This window comes from Crocodylus siamensis, chromosome 3, assembly GCF_052110815.1.
Source record: "Crocodylus siamensis isolate JL-2025a chromosome 3, ASM5211081v1, whole genome shotgun sequence".
In the NCBI taxonomy this organism is placed as follows: Eukaryota; Metazoa; Chordata; order Crocodylia; family Crocodylidae; genus Crocodylus; species Crocodylus siamensis.
In genome coordinates, this window is record NC_143397.1 from 224,891,531 (window position 1) to 224,909,640 (window position 18,110).

Below are 18,110 nucleotides of genomic sequence, written 5' to 3' on the forward strand. Positions count from 1 at the left end.
CATCTAAAAGTATGGATATTTAGTGTTGATAGGGACATGAGAGAGAACTTAATAAAGACTTGACACAATCTACTTACCTTTCAAATTAAAGAGGATCCTTCATCTGATTGCATCAATGTCATGTTCCTGTTAGTTTCCAAAATAGATTAGAAGTTTAAACTGTTTGCTGTATCTCAACCTGATTGGGTTATCTCTAAATTCTCTGAGAATACATTTTAGTGTAATATCTGATATGCATCTGCTGTTTCAAGTTTTCTCCGTATTCTTTTATCCAATAGTGAGAAGATTTTTAAAATGTCTCCAAAGTTTATCTGTATGTTAGGTAACCTACATCTGTACAGGACTTAAATCTAGTTCTGTCCAATTTAATGGATGCCCCTTTGACCCTATAGCCTTGTGTCCTCTTCCATAAGTCTCTGTAAAGAACTTAATTCATAGTATCTGATGAAGTAGGCTGTAGCCTGTGAAAGCTCATCCTGCTCTGACTGAGCTAGTCTATAGGACACTGTGCTACCCTACCCTATCCTGAAGGAGCTGTGCTAACTTCAGACTAACATGGCTAACTACCTGTCTCTCTCTCTTAAATATTTAACAAGAAGACTAGGTGAACTTCATGTTCTGATTGTATAGAGCTTTCTGATACTATCATTGATATAGAAAAAAATCTCCAAGACTGTAAAAATAGATTTCTTCTAATATAGTATTGGAATTTCTGTTCACTTGCGTACATTCTTTCCAAAGCCACACATTGGAAAAACAGAACAGACTCTTTGTGCTTGGGATGTTCATAAGGCTCCATAATGTTGTCATATCTGGACACTTCAGGAATTCCCAAGTTTCTCTGTGACACGCGAACGGTATCACAGGTGAACTGGTATCAACTTTAGTTTCTTGAGCTGTGTCACCAACTGGCTGGGAAATCACTTGATGGGAAGCTTGTTTATTCATTCAATATGGGTATACTTCAGTTTGAGTACATCAACACAAGACGCTGCTACACAGTGGTTATTACACAGTTATTTAGTACTTGTATAAGCAAGTATTAAATAAATGTGCAGTAACCAGAGTTACTGCATAGTAGTGCTGGCGAATGTCTTTTAAGTGATGCTACTGCACAGCAGCCTAATAATACTGCACAGTAGCATATTAGCACTCTGTGCTGTGGCGCACTGCTACGCAGTATTATTAGGCTACCGTGCAGTCAGTGTCTCATGTAGACACACCCTCTATGTAAATTTTCCAAAACTAGGAACTTGTGCAAGCTTCAAAAAATGTTCTGAAATTTAGCTGTTCTGTGCTGTATTTGCTGTTTACTTAGACTCTGCTTGGGAGTCACCAGTAGTAGAATTAGAATACAGACAGTGACTCAAAGAAGGAAAAGGGATCTAGAATGTTCTTTGAATAGCCTATATGTATATTGCAAAACCCACCTTTTATCCCAGATACTTTGAAATCTTTGAACCCCTGGCTCTTGAGATAGAGAGGGAACTCAGACTTGGCTGGAGGTATGAGGATATGAAAGGCACATCTACCCCCCTAACAGATGCTGCTGACGAGAAATATCTCTGGTCCAGGTGCTTTTCCTTGCCAAAAAGGTGCAGTATATAGATGGACTACACATTTCAAAGAGTATTAGTTACTTTTTAACTTAAGCAAATGGGACCATGAAATTATTAATAAAGTAAACATAAAGAAATGTAGTGCCCATTCCTAGTACACTAAAAACTGCTGTGGAAGTTGATAGGAGTTCTGAACATATAAGATATGTAGGGTCAGGTCAAGTTGTTAAGTTTTATTAGCTACAGAAGGCTTGCACTTGCATATTGGCATTGTTACTATTACCTTTGTAATTGCATAATAGCAGTTTGATAATTTGTTAGGAGCAGTTTCTGTTGCAGCCTCAAGACCTACATGAAATCCTGGTCCCATTTTAGGCTGAGTACCTGTAGTTTCCATTAAAATAAACGAGAACCTGGAAATGTTTTGCACCTCTGAAAAGTAGGTTATAGGTTGGCATTTCTAGAACACTTGTAAATAATTTTTGTTTGGACTCATGTTGTTGGGGTGCAGAAAGAGGAAGATTGCTGCTTGTACTAGATTGAACAATTGATAGATTTACTTGACATTAACATCTAAGCCATAAGGAGAGTCTTTCAGAAATACTAAGGAAATAATACTGAAATCTAGGATTGTTGTTTTTGCATCTGTCTGCTATTTGAGTTTCCCATTTCTTTTAAGATTATTTGAAGCCTGCATTTTTGTACAATCTCTGTATGTATTGAAAAAGTACTGGAATTAAATATAAACATCTGAAACAGTACATTAAAAATTTTATTTTGTAAGGAGCTGGAACATTTCAGATCAAAGTATTTTTATCAGTTATTTGTATTTAGGGTCTACAAAGAGTGTTAAGGAAATTGGTCTCCCAAATGTAATTTCCTCCTGAAGATTAGCTATATTGAACTACGTTAGGTTTTGTGGGCAATTTTTAATACTTTCATCTACAGAAATATCTGGGAAAGATAAAGCATCATAAAGAAACATGAAGTTCCCTTTCCCCTTTTATTTTTCTCTAAGCATACTATTTTAACACTTTCTGATATTTCATAGTTTTTATTCCTTAGACTTTAAAGTTAGGGCCCTGCCACATGTTCAGATTAAAACTGGATAGATTAATGTAACAGCTATAAAGCTGTTACACATTTTCAAGCACTAACTTTGTAGCTGATTGACTCTTTTATAATGGAATGGACATTTTTATGGTGCGATAATTACTTTGCACGTGTGGCTGGTTTAAATTTATTGTACATTTAACCACTTAATTGCATGAACATTACTTTGCACATGTGACTAGTCTAAATTTATTGTGCAGTTGACCAGTTAATTGTGTAATATATGTAATGTGTGGCAGGGGCGTTAGGTCCATATTGTTCATATAGGGCTAGATTCAACTAATTTTCTTAGCGTGCATCTACATTGCTTATGGCGATGTTGCTACTGCACTGTGCTTTAGTACTTCCTCTTGGAAGTACTGAAGCATGACACAGTAACCACCCATACTGCTCCAAACATGTGTTGTGAGGTTATGCTTAACAACTACTTTACCACAGTGGCATACTATAACAGGGGAGCATGCTGCTACTGCAAAGTAGCTACTGGTCATGCTTGGACACCTGTGAATGTTATGTAGCTGTAGTATGTCACTACAGTGATGTAGTGTCACATGTAGACATGCCCTTTATCTCTGAAACATGGAAGATATTGTAATTAGCCATTTTGAAATGAAAACTTCTTAATTTTACAGGAAAGAAGCAAAATTCAACACTCTGAGACCTGAAAGCAAATGCCCCTGCTCAAGCCCTTTGTTTCAAGCAAATTTACATTTACATGAGTACTTTTCATTACCAGTCAGTTAGTTAGTAATTCCATAGAGAGCCACATCACATGCCTAGCTGCTGTTTGGTGCCAAGAGCATCATTTGTTTAAAATCATTTGTTTCATTCATTCATTTAAAACACATAGCTGGTGGTGATTGACTGTACTTTTTACATTAGATAGTAATTGGATAGCAAACTGGGGTGGCAGGAGCCGGAACCCAGGATTCCACCCCACCTTTTCAAGGGCGTAGCCTCAGCTGTGAGTCAGTGTTAGGTTCCTACTTCTTTTCTCTTTTTCTTGCCCTATGAGTCTAAGTATTTAAGCTGTGGTTAACAAGGGAGTGGTAGATTTGGTTTGTGTTTTCTCAGACCGAGGATTCCTAGAACTAAGGTGTTCTATTTCTTGGTTGAGTGCTCTTATCAGGCAGTTGTGCAAAATGTGAGCACTGCCTCTGTGACTATGATGCTTGCGAGTGAGTATGAGGTGCTGTGCCCTATGCTGAACTCAGTGCTGCTGTCAGAGTCACCTAAGTAGTCTGGCTCAGGTTTGCGCTCCCTTCCCACCCCCGTTCATAGATTTCATAGACATTAGGACTAGAAGGGACCTCGGAAGATCATTGACTCCAGCCCCCTGCCCACAGGAAGTCAGCTGGGGTCATAGGATTCCAGCAAGATAAGCATCCAATTTGCTTTTGAAGGTGTTCAATGTAGGTGCTTGAACCACCTCTGATGGCATGCTGTTTCAGACCTTGGGGGCTCGGACAGTAAAGAAATTCTTCCTTATGTCCAGCCTGAAATGGTCTCGCAGTAGTTTATGACTGTTCAACCTTGTCATCCCTTGGGGCGGTCTGGTGAACAAACGTTCCCCCAGATCCTGGTGGTCACTCCTGATAAACTTATAGGTTGCCATCAGATCACCCCCGAGCCTGTGCTTTTCCAGACTAAAGAGCCCCATGGCCTGAGGAATGCTAAGGAGTACTTCAAGTCTTGCAGGGCTGGCCTGTCCTATCCTGAAGAACCTGCGGCCGCAGGGAGCCCTGCAGACAAGGGGCCCTGTTCTGCCAGCCCCCTGCTGCCTGTGCCATGTTTAAAGGGCTCAGTGCAGGCAGGGAGGCCCTTCTCAGCCAAGTGGGGGAGGAGTTCCTGGCTCCACTCCTGCCCTGGCCCTGGCCCCAGCCCCAGGGAAGAAACCCAGGCATCCCCAGCACATTCTGCCCCCACCTCTTGCCCCCTGCAGTGTAGCCTACATGTGTGCAGCCCGACCCCAACTATTTTATTTCAATGAGTTTATACAACAATTAACCACAATTTTGATTTTTTGATGGATCAGGGGCCCCAAAACTACGTCTTGCAGGGGGCCCCAAAAATTGTGGGCTGGCCCTGAAGCCTTGCCCCTCTCAGTGGGTTAGGAACCTAATTTGGCTGAGATTATGCACCTCCTTTCTCTTGGATTTACAACTAGGAAGCCTCTCCTAGAGATAGACAACTAAGATAGGTGAGACCTTTGTCATACAAAATCAAGAAACAGAAGTCACCTATGTTGTCTTTTTTATCCAGTAACCTAATGCCCAGAGCTATGTGGGAGATTCAAAATCTGCTTCTACCCAAGGCAGGTATCCCATCTCCCGGGAAAATATCCTAATCTCAAGGTCTTTGGGTATTCTGGGATGTCTCTCTCTCTCAATCTCTCCTGCTGAAGGTGCTGCACTTTGTGTTACTAGTGAAATATTGACTGGGCCAGGAATGGACTGAGGATTACTCTATAGCCTAGTAGTTACCATTCATAGGGGACACCTGGGTTGTGGTTCCTGCTACAATAAGTAATTCTGTACAAATGTAGATGCTGAGGGGGTAATAACAGTAGACACTTAGGCACTGGGGGATTGTAAGTGTCTTCAGTGTTAGGCAGCAGCTTAGTGGGAGTTTTGAGGATTCCAGTGATACATAAACTTTGAACTTGAAGACATAACTGCTCCTTTTGTATCTATCTTTTAAATGAATTTGAAAACTCTCCAGGGGTGGTGCTAGGAGGGATTTAGGGGCCTATAGGCACCCCAAAATTCACCTTAGCCCCTCAGTAGCTATCCCTCCCAGTGCCACCCCTGTCCAAGCTCCCTGCCTCCCCACCTGTGTTGCTGCTAACCTTCACCATGCAGCTGAGCCTGCCTTGCTCCTGCCTGCTGTGGCGATTGCCCCATGACCCAGCCCAGCCAGGGCCCCATTCACATTTGTTACCCTCCCCCCAGCTCCCCTGCGCCACGTCCCTGGATGAGCCGCTGGGCTCTGATTGCCTCATCACCCGGCCCAGTCAGGGCCCCATCCATGATGAATGGGGTCCCGGCTGGGTCTTGGGACAATCATAGCCCATGGTTCCTCCAGAGCCGCGGCACGGGTAGTCAAGAGGAGGGGGTGCACATGGCCCTCGATCTTTGCATAGGGCAAGGGCAGGCTGCAGCTGTGCTCTGCCTGCTTCCTGCCTCTGTGCCTCTCTGCAGCCTTTGAAAGTGGAGCCTTGTGCCTTGCCGCCCAGCCTGCTCAGTGGCGAGATGCACATGGCACCATGCTGCTTTCAAAGGCTGCAGTGAGGGGGCGGGGAGCAGGCAGAGTGCAATTGTAGCCTGCCCTTACCCTGTGTAAAGATCAGCCTGCTCCCATGCCCTCCTGGACCGGCAGTGTGCAGTGGCGGGAGCCCCATTCCCTGAGTCCTGCACCCCTTGCCCCTGCTAGGCAGCTTGTCCCAGCCCCAGCCCCAGCCCCAGCCCCAATCCCTCCCACCGCCACACTCCTTCCCTCCCCGCTTTGCCCAGACTTATCAGCTGGAGGCAGCTGTGTCCAATGTGGTAAGGACTGCTGCCTGTTTAGTCTATGGCTGAATCTCCAAATCAGTGCCAAATCTTTTCCGAATAGATTCAGAGGCTTCCAATTCGATTAGAGGATTCAGAGATTCAGCCATTGAATCGGGCCAAATCTCCTCCGAATCGAATCAGCTATTGAAGCTTCACACAGCCCTGATAAACAGACAGACAGATCTATATAGATGCCCCTGCAGTAATATGTATGCCCAGGAGGAATGCAATTTTGAATTGATATGAACATGAAAACAGTAAGATGAATTGTCATACCTCCCCATGCTGGACCACATCAGGCTGCTGTTTGTGTCCTATCATAATAGATTGTGTAGGCTTTTGTTAATCAGGGTATAATCTAGCCCTGTATCTTTCATTTGCTGCCCTGCCTCATTGTGTCTTTTATTGGCCGCCCTGTCACACTTTAATGGGCACAGACTCTTTGTCTGTTACCCTGTCAGAGAAGTGGGAATTTACAGCTCAGCTGCCATAGGACTCCAGGACTAGTGTGGACCCCCAAAGATATCCCAAAGTCTTGGGCATGTCTTTTCCCAGAGTCTTGTGGCAGTGTGCCTTACAACTTATGTCTTTGAGGATGTATGTGATAGCTGAAGCACGCAATATACAGGCTTTGTAAACATTTCCAGTATTGCTTTTAATTTTTGTTATTAGATAGCATAAGAAATTAACAGACTTAAGTAAAAATCATTAAACATCTATTGCCAGGCTACAGGGATGTGTGCAGTCAGTCCCAGTGTCTAGGGCAAAGGCTAAGAGCCGGAGTTGGGTGTTAAGCTGAGGTCAAGAGCCAGGGTCTGAAAACTACAGAACAAGCCAGGTCACGAGCTGGAGTCTAGAAGTCACAGGACAAGGCAGGATCAAGATCCAGTATTGTAATCAGGAACAAGCCTGATTTACAAGTTCTCCAGGAGGCTTGTGCAGATTATCACTGTTTGGTTTTTTGGCTTTGTTTTGGCAAGCATAGCTAGCCACTACAAGAATGAAGGGCATAACAGAGGGATGACTCCTTCCCAGCTTGAACAGTAATTCCTTTGCACCATCCCCTGCCTCAGCTACTTCTCCAAATGATGAATTCTCTCTGTACGTCTCCCCCTCCTACTATAGCAGTTTCTTCTTCCTGAGCAGGTCCCATAATTCTAGACTTTTAAATCATAATGGATCAGCAGATTCTCCTGTCCCAGCATCTTGTATATCACAGGTCATTGCATTTCACTATCTTGCTTCTTTACCAAGCCCAATAACTTGTGTTTGGTTAAAACAGATCTTCCAGAAAGGCACGCCCTTGAATTGGAAAGATCAAGATGGTGAATTCCCTATTTTATTTTTTTACTCAGTCTCTGTGGTTTTCAAGACTCACTTCTTTTGTTTTTCCCCTTTCTTGCAAAAGTCTTATGCATCAAAGCCCAACTGTTTATCAAGATGTTTGAGAAACTTGGTTTCACTAAGGATATGGCCCTTTCCTTGTCCTGAGCTCCATGGGAACTATTCATATTTATGAGTCTCCATTTTTCCTTTGTCTAAGAAAGACATTACATCAGCCCTGAGAGCATATGGATGACTTACATCCATTGAAGCAGTTTTAAAATCAGAATGTGTAAATCCTTCATAGCCAGATTCCGTAAATTATCACAACTTGAATTTGGTGAAGTATGGAGGCCACAGCTTTGTTCCCAAGATAGGGCATCCACTCCCAAGTACCTGTCAGGATTGTTCTATTGCTCAGCTGGCACCAATGATCCAATATGCTACAAACATGAATTCTGTCTGTGTGTTCTCTGTGAAGGGTCCTTGACTCTGGGACACCTATGTGCTTAAGTATCATGAGCTGAACTGGGCTCTAAATGAAAGTGATAATAGCATGCATAAACATCTAGATATTGTCTTATAAGTGCAATATACAAATCAAAACAATAGAGTAAGTGTCTTGCATTTCTTATTTTTGTCATACTGCCATCCCCTTCTGGGATTTGGTACCTTACAGTCACAGAATAGAAAAGGGACATAGTTTCAAACCACTGTTAAAAGACCGACTTATGAATCCATACATTAGTTAAAATGTGACTTTCTGTGTCACTGAGAATACTGCCTTCAATGAGACCTGCTCTGGTATAACAGGGCAACATTTGGCCTTTAGTTCAGTCAAATTTGAAGTAATGTAAAGAAGAGTGAAGAGAGGGCACTATGAGGAGAGTGCTGGGCAGAGGAAATGTGAGCCAGGGTGCAAGTAGGAGTGAAGCTGTGCAGGAGTGAAGCTGTGAGGACAAGGAGTTTAGGCCTGGGGTGTCCAACTTTTTTGAATGTGGAGCCAGATCATGAACTTTTGTCACCCAGTGGGCTGGCGAGCCGTATTCAAAGACCTCACAGGAAATGGTATCACATCAGGAAGTGATGTCACGTGACCTTTGACACCAGTGAAGGTCTCAAGAATATATCAAAGGGTCACAAAAAAACTTTAAAAGTGGGTTCTCCTTTAAAGGAGAAAAACATATAACTGTGGCTTTTCTCTTGTGGGGTGGCAGAGTTCCAGCCTGCAAGGGGCTACTTGGGGCCCCCCATACCCCACACACTGGGGTCTAGAGGTAGGAGCAGTGGGGGACACTTGGTTGAGACTGTGAAAGGCAGGGACCCCCCCCCCCCCCACACACACACACACACAGCTCCACAGGTGCTGGGAGCCCACAGTCACCGGCCTGGCCCCGGGGGAGGCGCCGTCTTCCTGCCCTGGCCCGGCCCTACGTGTGGCGCCCCAGCTGGGCAGGAGGTGGCAGAGGCAGATGATGAGGGTGAGCCTGGCTGCCACGCTGCCTCTGCGGGTCCACATCACCGCGCCAGGCTGGAGGGAGCCGGAGCCAGGGCCGGGTGGCACCTCGGGGCACAGCAAGCACAGGCTCCGCCTGAGCCTGGGGCCACCCCACGCAGCATGGCGAATGTCGACAGCCCAGCGGGAGGAGGCACCTGCTTGCACTGCTCCGCCTCTGCCTCCGCCAGTGACCTGGGGTCGGGTGGCCAAGCCAGGCTGCCTTTTGCCTGCAGGCAGGGAGCAGTGAGTTGCTTGGGCCAGGAAGTGGTGGCTTCCCCCTGTGGTGCTGGGGACGGGAGGAGGTGGGCTGGGTCTGCACTCCTCTTCCCATATGCACCGCGTTGGCAGTGTCAAGTTGACATGGTGCATGTGGGAACCTTGTCCCTTCCCCAGCCCTTCAGCAGCCATTAGGAAGCTGCTGAGGGGCTGGGGGAGGGACAAGGGGCGGGAACAATTCGTTTCCCATTGCAGCACTGGGGGCCACAGAAAATGCCCTGGTGGGCTGCATGGTGGCCTGCGGGCTATATGTTGGACAAGCCTGGTTTAGCTTAATATGAAAACAAGCAGAGATCTTGAAGGGACTCCAGGAAATGGAGGATTAATAGTATGTCTGGAGAGTAAAAATTGATCCAGACTATAGGTATTATACATATGCATATGCGGACCAGTATTTGCTCCTCTTGTTACAATGTCTCCTTCTGTACCCTTCCCACAGTTCAAGGAGAAGGAAGAAATGAGTGATAGTAATCGGGAAGAGAGAATAAGTGACAGTATTGCCCAGACCACTTATTCAAAAGTCATGATTTAGATTCTCTGAAATCTTGAGATTTAAAGAAATATAATGTGTAGTTTTCTTATTTGCTTTCTGGTTTTGGAGCCTTTAGGATGTACTTCTGTGAAATTGTCAAGCCTTTTTTTCAAAAACCATGAGGACCAGAAAAGTAACTCTTTAACATTATAGGTAGGATTCTTATTTAATACTTTTGATGCCAGGACCTGTATCTTTAACAAAAATACCTATTGTAAGACTTGTGCTAAAATTGTTGGAGTTGGCAATATTGAGAGAACTTCCATCTGATGAATAGGGAGCTACATAAAACTTGACTCTAATGTTGGCAAAGCATGATTTTGATAAGAAGTTTAAGAATAATTAATCTGTCCCATACTAGAATAAAAAAAGCAATATAAATAGTCTAGGTATATTTAGTACTGAATAATAGAAATAGGTAAAGCTGCACTCCGAAAGAATCAGTCAATCAGTCAGACTTCCTTTAGCATAATAATGACAAGTTTATTATCTTGTAGTCTTGTATCTCAGCCAGGGTATTATGTTTACTAGTAGCTGGTCTCACAGTAGACTGAAGTTACTGTATTTACTTGAATACAAGATGACCCCCCCAAATTAGATTCTGTATATGTAAAATATATAAATGTATTATAATTTTCCAGGTGTAGAATCTATTTCTCAAAATCTTATTTTGAATTCATCCCTCTCACACTCTTACAGCAAGAAAAATTGTGGCTGGGAGGGTAAGGTGGCTCCCTTGCCTTCTGCCCCTGCAACTTGTTTCCATCTTCCTCTTGTGGCCTTCTTGCCCCCACACTGCTTGCTGTCTGGCTCTGTTTCTCCCTCACCCTCCAAGCAAAATGTGGAAGTGAGCTACATGTCACAATATGGGGGGGAGGGAGGGAAGTGGGGGCAGGGGAAGGGACAGACAGGAGGGAAGAAACTGCAGAGGGGAACAAGAGACTGCTATGGGTCTGGTTGGTTGCTGCAAATTTTAACACGGGTATACAGCTCACAACACAGCTTTGATATCACTTTTGCACCAACTTATACATCATACAAACTGTGCTTGGTATTAGCTTAGAACCAAAAGGCTTATGACTTATCATAGAGTTCATTGGGCTGGGCCCCAGCAGGGTTGACAGCATTTCAAGCCATTGTGATCCCACAGTTAGCACTGCTAAGTATGTGTGTGTACTCCAGATACCCCCCAAAAAGGAACTGTGTGCTAATTAGCCTACTGCTCATAACTGGAACCTGATGTAACGCTGGAGTGGGCAAAATATGGCCTGTGAGCTAAATCCAGACTGCCAGGCCATTCTATCTGGCCTGTGAGGCCCCTAAAAAAATTAGTAAATGAGTATTTTTTGCTCCTGGATGCCTGTCAAAGCTGACAGGAGCCAGGAGCAGTAGGACACAGGGGGAACCCTCAACAGAACTGAGCAGCCCAGCCCTGCCCACCCCCAGCACGGGACCCCACTGGTACACGTGTGTGTGCGGGGGGCAGAGGCAGTGTGTGGGCAGGGACCATACATATGCACCCAGACCCCCCCATACCCACCATACACATGTACCCACACCCCCTTAACATTGCCATACACGCAGACCCACACACCCCCTCATACACCTCAGCCACCTTCCCCCACACACATCCCCCCACAAACCCCATACCCACCCACATTCCATATACCTACATACCCACAGCCCCTCCACAAACCTACACACATCCCTCTACAATATACAAGGGTAAGATTTGATTTTAAGCTATTGTGCAATCACCTCTGTGTACACTACACAAACGCATGTAAATTGGGACACAAATATTTTGTTGAAATCAAATTAATGAATGCTGTAGATGATTGTTTTTTAAAATATAATTTGGTATTTTTCTGGTTCCAAGATGGCAAAACCCCTTCTTCTGGGGGCAAGGGATAGGACTTTGTTATTCAAAAGAGCCTTACTAACCCACCCTTTTGGCTAAGACAGCATTTCTGGGACCTAAGGGGAGGGTGTCAGGATGGGCTCTGTTCCCCTCGGTGCCAGCCTGGTATTGCAGTACCTTCAGACCTGGTGCCAGTTTTCTGGGGAGGGAACACCTACCCCTTTTTTTTTTAAGGCCAAAAAAAAAAAGGTTGCTGTCAGCATCTTTGGCACCAGGGGAGGGTGTTGGAGCTTCCTCTGATCTCTCTGAGTGCCTGCCTGGTATTGTAGTACCTCAAGGTCTGGTGCTTATTCCCTCCTGCCCATTTTTTAAGGGACAAGCAAAAAAAGAAACAAAGAAAGAAAGTATGTATTTTATGGGCATGCTCAGCATGGGCTGCATTCAGTCAATTCAGTCAACTTTATAGTTGGTTTCCATGTTCGAGCACATGTTGCTTCTAGCAACAGTTTAGTGATACCTAATGTATTTAATGCGGCTGGGGAGGGTGTTGCTGGTACATGACTAAGATGAGGATGGGGGGAAATCTCATCTTATATTTGAGTCAATATGGTAATTATCCTTTATAGCAGTTGACTTACAGTATATTGTATGTTGTCATTGCTGAGACCCTTGACTTTTGTTTTTAGCTATATTTCTATCTGAAATAAATCTGTTCATTTTGTTTACTCTGGTATTTTTTATTTGATTTGTTTTGAAAAATGTTGTGTTGTGTCAGTGTATGCACAGATAAAAAAGCTTTTTATTCATGTTTTCTTTTGTAGGAAATTGCATCAACAATTTGAAATGTATAAGGAGCAGGTGAAGAAGATGGGAGAGGAATCACAGCAGCAGCAAGAGCAGAAGGGTGATGCCCCAACTTGTGGTATCTGCCACAAAACAAAATTTGCCGATGGTTGTGGCCATAACTGTTCATATTGCCAAACTAAATTCTGTGCGCGATGTGGAGGAAGAGTGTCTTTACGCTCAAATAAGGTAGGGATTGATTTTCTCTATTGATGCTGATTCCTTTAAAGTGTGATGTTACTTGATACTGAAGTATTTTGAAGATTATTATAATAATTAGTCCACAATTATGATGCTTTTCTTATTGCAAAAAGATAGCCGCTGAAAAATGGCAGTTGTCTGTACCTGCCAATAAGTTTGGTATCTGTTGTTCAGAGTCTCTTACAATGCCTTACCTTCATTATTTAAACAGCTTTCCTTTCAAGAAGTAAACTACATTTATTTTATAATCTATGGGGTTTTTTTTCCCCTTTGCCAAAAAAAGTCCATTAAAATCTTGTTTCCTTGTGGACTAATACATGTTGCTTTCATTTTTAAATATGCTTCAATTTTCAATCCTGACCATGAAAGTGCATCCTTGGGCCCGTGTGGATGGGTTCTTATATCTGTGTAAAGGTGCTGAAGGGTTTCCTTAGAGCTTGCAAGCTCAAACAGTGTTTGCAGTCTTGGGACAAGGATCTGCAGCAGGCTGTGCACACAGAGTGCATGCATGTGATTGAACAGCTGGAACTCCAGGGCAGGAAGCCTGGGGAAAACAGAGGAGACTAGCTGGGGAGAGGGGAGCTGAAGCTATGCGGAGAAGGGCTGCTTCTGAGGGGGCTGCTACCAGGACGAGTGCTTCTGAGAGGATGATGAGCAGAGAAATTGTGACTGAGTGAGCTGCTACTAAAGGCAGAGGAACCACAAGCTAATGAGTACCCAGGATTTCCCTGGTATCCTTTAGTAAAGGAGCAGGGGTTGTGCAAAGAGGTTCCCCTCCCCAATCTTAAGATCCCTTGGTACAGGGAGTCACTGGGAGGGAGTCAGGGACAGGTGCCAAACACAGGGGAGCTGCCTTGGGAAGTGTCTGGGGAGTGGTGTGATTGATTGCAGGCACCCAGGAAAGACTGGAAAAGGGAAGAAACCTTGGTCTCTGGAGCAGCCACACCTAAGGTCCTGACAGGCACCCCCATCTTCTGTCCAGATGATGGCATCGCCACCCCTCTTCTGAGGCAGAGTGAGCACCGTTCCCCGCTGCAGCCACTGCACAGTGAGCTACTTTGCTGCAGGCAGTGTGATTTTGTGGAGACCTGGCTGACTAAGTGTATATATAGGTTGCCTGAGTGTTAAAGTTGATAACATAATTTTTTTGTTATATGATAAGTAATCACTTTATCTGCTGGTATAGATTATTATTGAGCTCATTGAAAATATTTTGTTTTTTATTTATGGGATGTCAAATTTGTCAATCTCTCAGTTACTACTATTGTAAATAATCAATTATTGTAAATAGGTATAGTGGTGTGGGGAGGACCACGGGAGAGCACTCCAAGAGTGGTGCTCCCAGCCTGTAGATGGAGTGGGAGTAGACTGAGACCTACTGAGATCCGGCTAGGATCTGGAACCAACTTCCAAGAGAAGTGGTGCAGGCTCCTACCCTGGGGGTTTTTAAAAGGAGGCTAGATGAATACCTTGCTGGGGTCATTTGACCCCAGTACTCTTTCCTGCCATGGCAGGGGGTCGGACTAGATGATCTACTCAGGTCCCTTCCGATCCTAGAAACTATGAAACTATTGGCACCGCAGGATCCCAAAAATTTGTACGTGACTCCAGGTAGTGCTGCCACCAGGTTTACGTATGTAATAAAAACAAATTTACCTTTTGATAACTATGTTAGGACAAAGCAGACAGCAGTGATTCTCAACCAGGGTGCTGTGGCATTTTGGGGTTCCTTGAGATCCTTTCCAGTGTGCCATGGGGTGCTGTGTAATGTTAGCAGTATTAGGTGTGCAAACACGATTCACAAGGTAAACCAGAGATTTCAAATAGAAATGAATGGTATTAAAAACATCCTGACCTCTTCTGGGCTTTCTGAATTCTTTGCAACAGAAGAATCTCTGTATTATTTTTCTGTAGTTAAAAACACAACTGAAAACTAAGAGGGGCCCTTGAATCTAATGACGGGTGCCTTGAGTCTAAAAAGGTTGAGAGCCAATGGGATAAGGAGAGTGCTCGTGTACCCAGTATGAGCACAGGCTCCCCAGGTCACACACCACATGGATGCAACTCCCTGCTTAGCATGTGCGCTTGTGCCCCGGCCCCACACTCGGTCTCAGTCCTTTGATCGTGGGATCCTCTGCTGTACCACACTCTGGGCTCCCCCAGCCCTGTGGGCAGCACTGCACCACCCCATCCCCTGGGATGGAGGCAAGAAATAGAAGCCAGCAGAGTGATTGAATGTGATTGAACAGCAGAGTGAGGGGGAGCCCAGAGACCCCAGCTGCTGGGAGCCACAAATTAACCCCTCAGAGGCTGCCTGCAGAGTGCCAGTTGGACAGCTCTGGATTACCAATTCAGAGAGGCCTGAGCTTTCGTAGGCCAAAGCCAACCTGTCTTGTCTTATGTTAGGATAGTTAGAGGATAGAACAAGGATTTGTTTCTAGTTCTGCCTGCCCCAGATTCATTTGAACAAGTCTTTTAGCCTTTTAGCCTTAAGTTAGGCGTTTATGAAATTTTATTATTTATCTACTTCTTTGTGTTGGTGGAGTTAGTTAAATGACCTTTGTAAACTGCTTTTAAATTTTCACATAAGAAGTAGTACAAAATGCAGTATATTTACAGAATGTCACTAGAAATGATACTGAGAATAATATTCTTAATTTTTTAAGACAGTATTTTTTTCAGAAAATGTATTTGTTGCATCAGCAAGACAGTTGCTAGACATGCACATAGCAGTCCTCCTAATCTGACTAATTATAAGAGAAACTTGATAAGAAGTTATTTTCTTTCTAGCATTAAACTGAAGGACACAGTTGAGATTCAATATGCAAATTATAAATCAGAAAGTATACAGAAAGTAATAGAGATTATATAGTGTATATCTATCAACCTGCCTTGAATGTAATGAAAGTTGTAATAAATATATTTCTAAAATTCATGAAGTGCCTTTTATGCTGAAGGATTTTGTATGCAATTACTGCTTTTGATAACTAATTAATGTTACTGCAGTATTCAATGTGAAGAAAACAATCATTGATGTGATAATTTTAGCTAGTTATCAAAACTAGCTGGAATTTTCCGGTCAAGTACAGTATGGAGAAACATTAATAAAAGGAAGTTACTTTTAAGGTCAGAAACTGTCAGTCATTTGGCACATAGAAAATGCTCAGAAGTGGGTAGTAAGGGGGAAAAAAATCAGGTGGTGTGAAACATTTCCCTATTCTTAAAGGAGTTTTGTGAGAACTTTGATGCAAAAGATCATGCAGATCAGATAGTATTTAAAGTCATTCGTGAAAGACCTATGGATAACAAACTGTATGATATTTATGGAGCTAAGTACAACTCCTACATGCTTCTGCCACAGTTGGCTCTTTCCTGATTGTATCTTCAAGGCTTTCACATTGATTATTAAAGGCATTAGAGGATGGAAGCTGTACTTACAGTTAAGGAATGGTTAACAAATGATTGATAACCAGCCATACAGGAGTTTACCGTGGAACTGGATTATTTTATTTATTCTGTCTGAAGAAATAAAAGTTCTCCAACTGTTGTGGTTTGAGCTCTTCTGTTATCTATTTAGTAATTCTAGGCTATGGGACAAATTCATACATCTTATAACAGCTTATGCTGTTGTACATTCCAGGGCAGATCCTTGAAGGCAACATGTATATCTTAAGGGGAGGCTGCAGGATTGTGAAGCAAACACAACCTCCATTCTCTTGGAGTGTCCCCAGAGGGCCCATGCAGCTTAAAAAGTGGGTGCTTGTGGCTAGAAATGGAGGATGGTAACAAACCTGAAGAGTATGCTGAAATTGTTCTGGAAACTAAAATCTTTCAGTAAATTCAGGCCAGGTATAGACATTACACTTTTACCAGTACAAGTGATTGGAAACTGGCCTATACCCATAACGGAACAGAAGTTTGACACACTAAGCCAGTTTATATCTGTAACAGAACAGAAGTTCAGCACACATAGACCTGTTTAAAAATGGCAGAACCTGGTCTGAAGTTCGCCCCCTTCCCCACCCTCAAAAGAGAAACATGTGGTCTGTTCACTGCCCATCTAAACTGTGCTGCTTACAGAAAACTATGTAACTTAGATGGATTCTGCCTCTGGCTTTTTGAATGTGTGTACCTGGCCTCTGTGACTACAGCTGGTATAACTTTTCTGGAACCCCGGTGAATTTAAAGCTGTCCCTAACTTTCAGTTTTTTAAAAATTCAAGGGTGCAGACAGAAGTGCAGCACCCAGCCTGTAACTGAAAACACTTTACAGGAAGTAGTCTGCATTACAGTGATTCCCTTGGAACAAACAGAAGTTTACTGTTGGTTCCAGGGCGGAGGGGAATCTATCTGTTAGCAGGCTGCCTGCCTACTGTCACTTTCCCTTAGGAATGGCCTCTCTTCCCCATGAAGCTGCAAAGTTTTCAGAATGGGAGTGGGGAAAGGGAGCAGAGGGAGCTGGTTCTAGGTGTTCCCCAGCCAAGGCTGGAGGGTGGGGTGGGTGAATTGGAGCCCCCCTCCAGCAAGGGCTGAAAACCCCTCAGACTGAACTCCCTCCACTCTCGTTCCCACCTCTTATTCTGAAAACAGTGGCAGGCTGGTAGGCAGGCAGGCAAATTACAGAAGATGCTCTGTTCTGAAACATCTTCATCTGACCCTTCATGCAGTGAGGGTTCAAATTTTCACCCGATAGACCATTTTTAAAGTGGTCGGCAGCTGTGCACTTGTGTTTGGTCACAGCTATAAACTGCTTTCTATGGCCAGATAATGCAAAAATTGTCACTTCTGCCTGTGCTCTAATAAGTGTTCCCAACTGCTGGAACACTCCTGTCCTTTCTTGAGTTGAGTACTTCTTGATTCTCCCGATTTTCCTCTCACCATTGCCCTACTTACAGATCACTTTGTGATCTGATGGTGGTCAAGCATTAGAACAGGTTACCTAGAGAAGTTGTAGAATCACCATTCTTGGAAATTAGCAAGAGCAGGTTTGGCAGACACTTGGCTGGAATGATTTAGTTGGGGACAATCCTGTCTTGAGCAGGAGGCTGGACTTGATGACGTTGTAAGGTCCTTTTCAGACCTGCTTTCCTATGATCTCTGATTCACACTTACATCTGCCATTTCCCTAGCCTCTGTATCTTCCTCTATAACCAACATCTGGAATGAAAAATCATAAGATTACTTAGAATTCTTCTTTCTCTTGTTCATTCCTAGCTGAAGTTTGTCCGGTTTCCAATTGTAAGGATTTTTGGAGAAGAGAGTGCCTTCATATGTGTATGTACACAACCAAGTACAAAGAAACTCCTTTTCCAACTGTGACCTTTGAGCTTTACCACAGTGCAGACAATTATTAC

The 18,110-nt window shown here is 43.8% G+C and overlaps 1 protein-coding gene across 2 annotated transcripts in view; it reads left to right on the forward strand.

Annotated features, from left to right (window-relative positions):
- RIMS2 (regulating synaptic membrane exocytosis 2) overlaps positions 1–18,110 on the forward strand; it is an 899,878-nt gene that overhangs the window by 162,893 nt on the left and 718,875 nt on the right. For both annotated transcript variants that reach the window (XM_090040478.1, XM_090040481.1), the window contains exon 2: positions 12,535–12,745. In XM_090040478.1, coding sequence (XP_089896604.1) covers positions 12,535–12,745 — 211 coding nt within the window. The remainder of the gene's footprint in view (positions 1–12,534; positions 12,746–18,110) is intronic.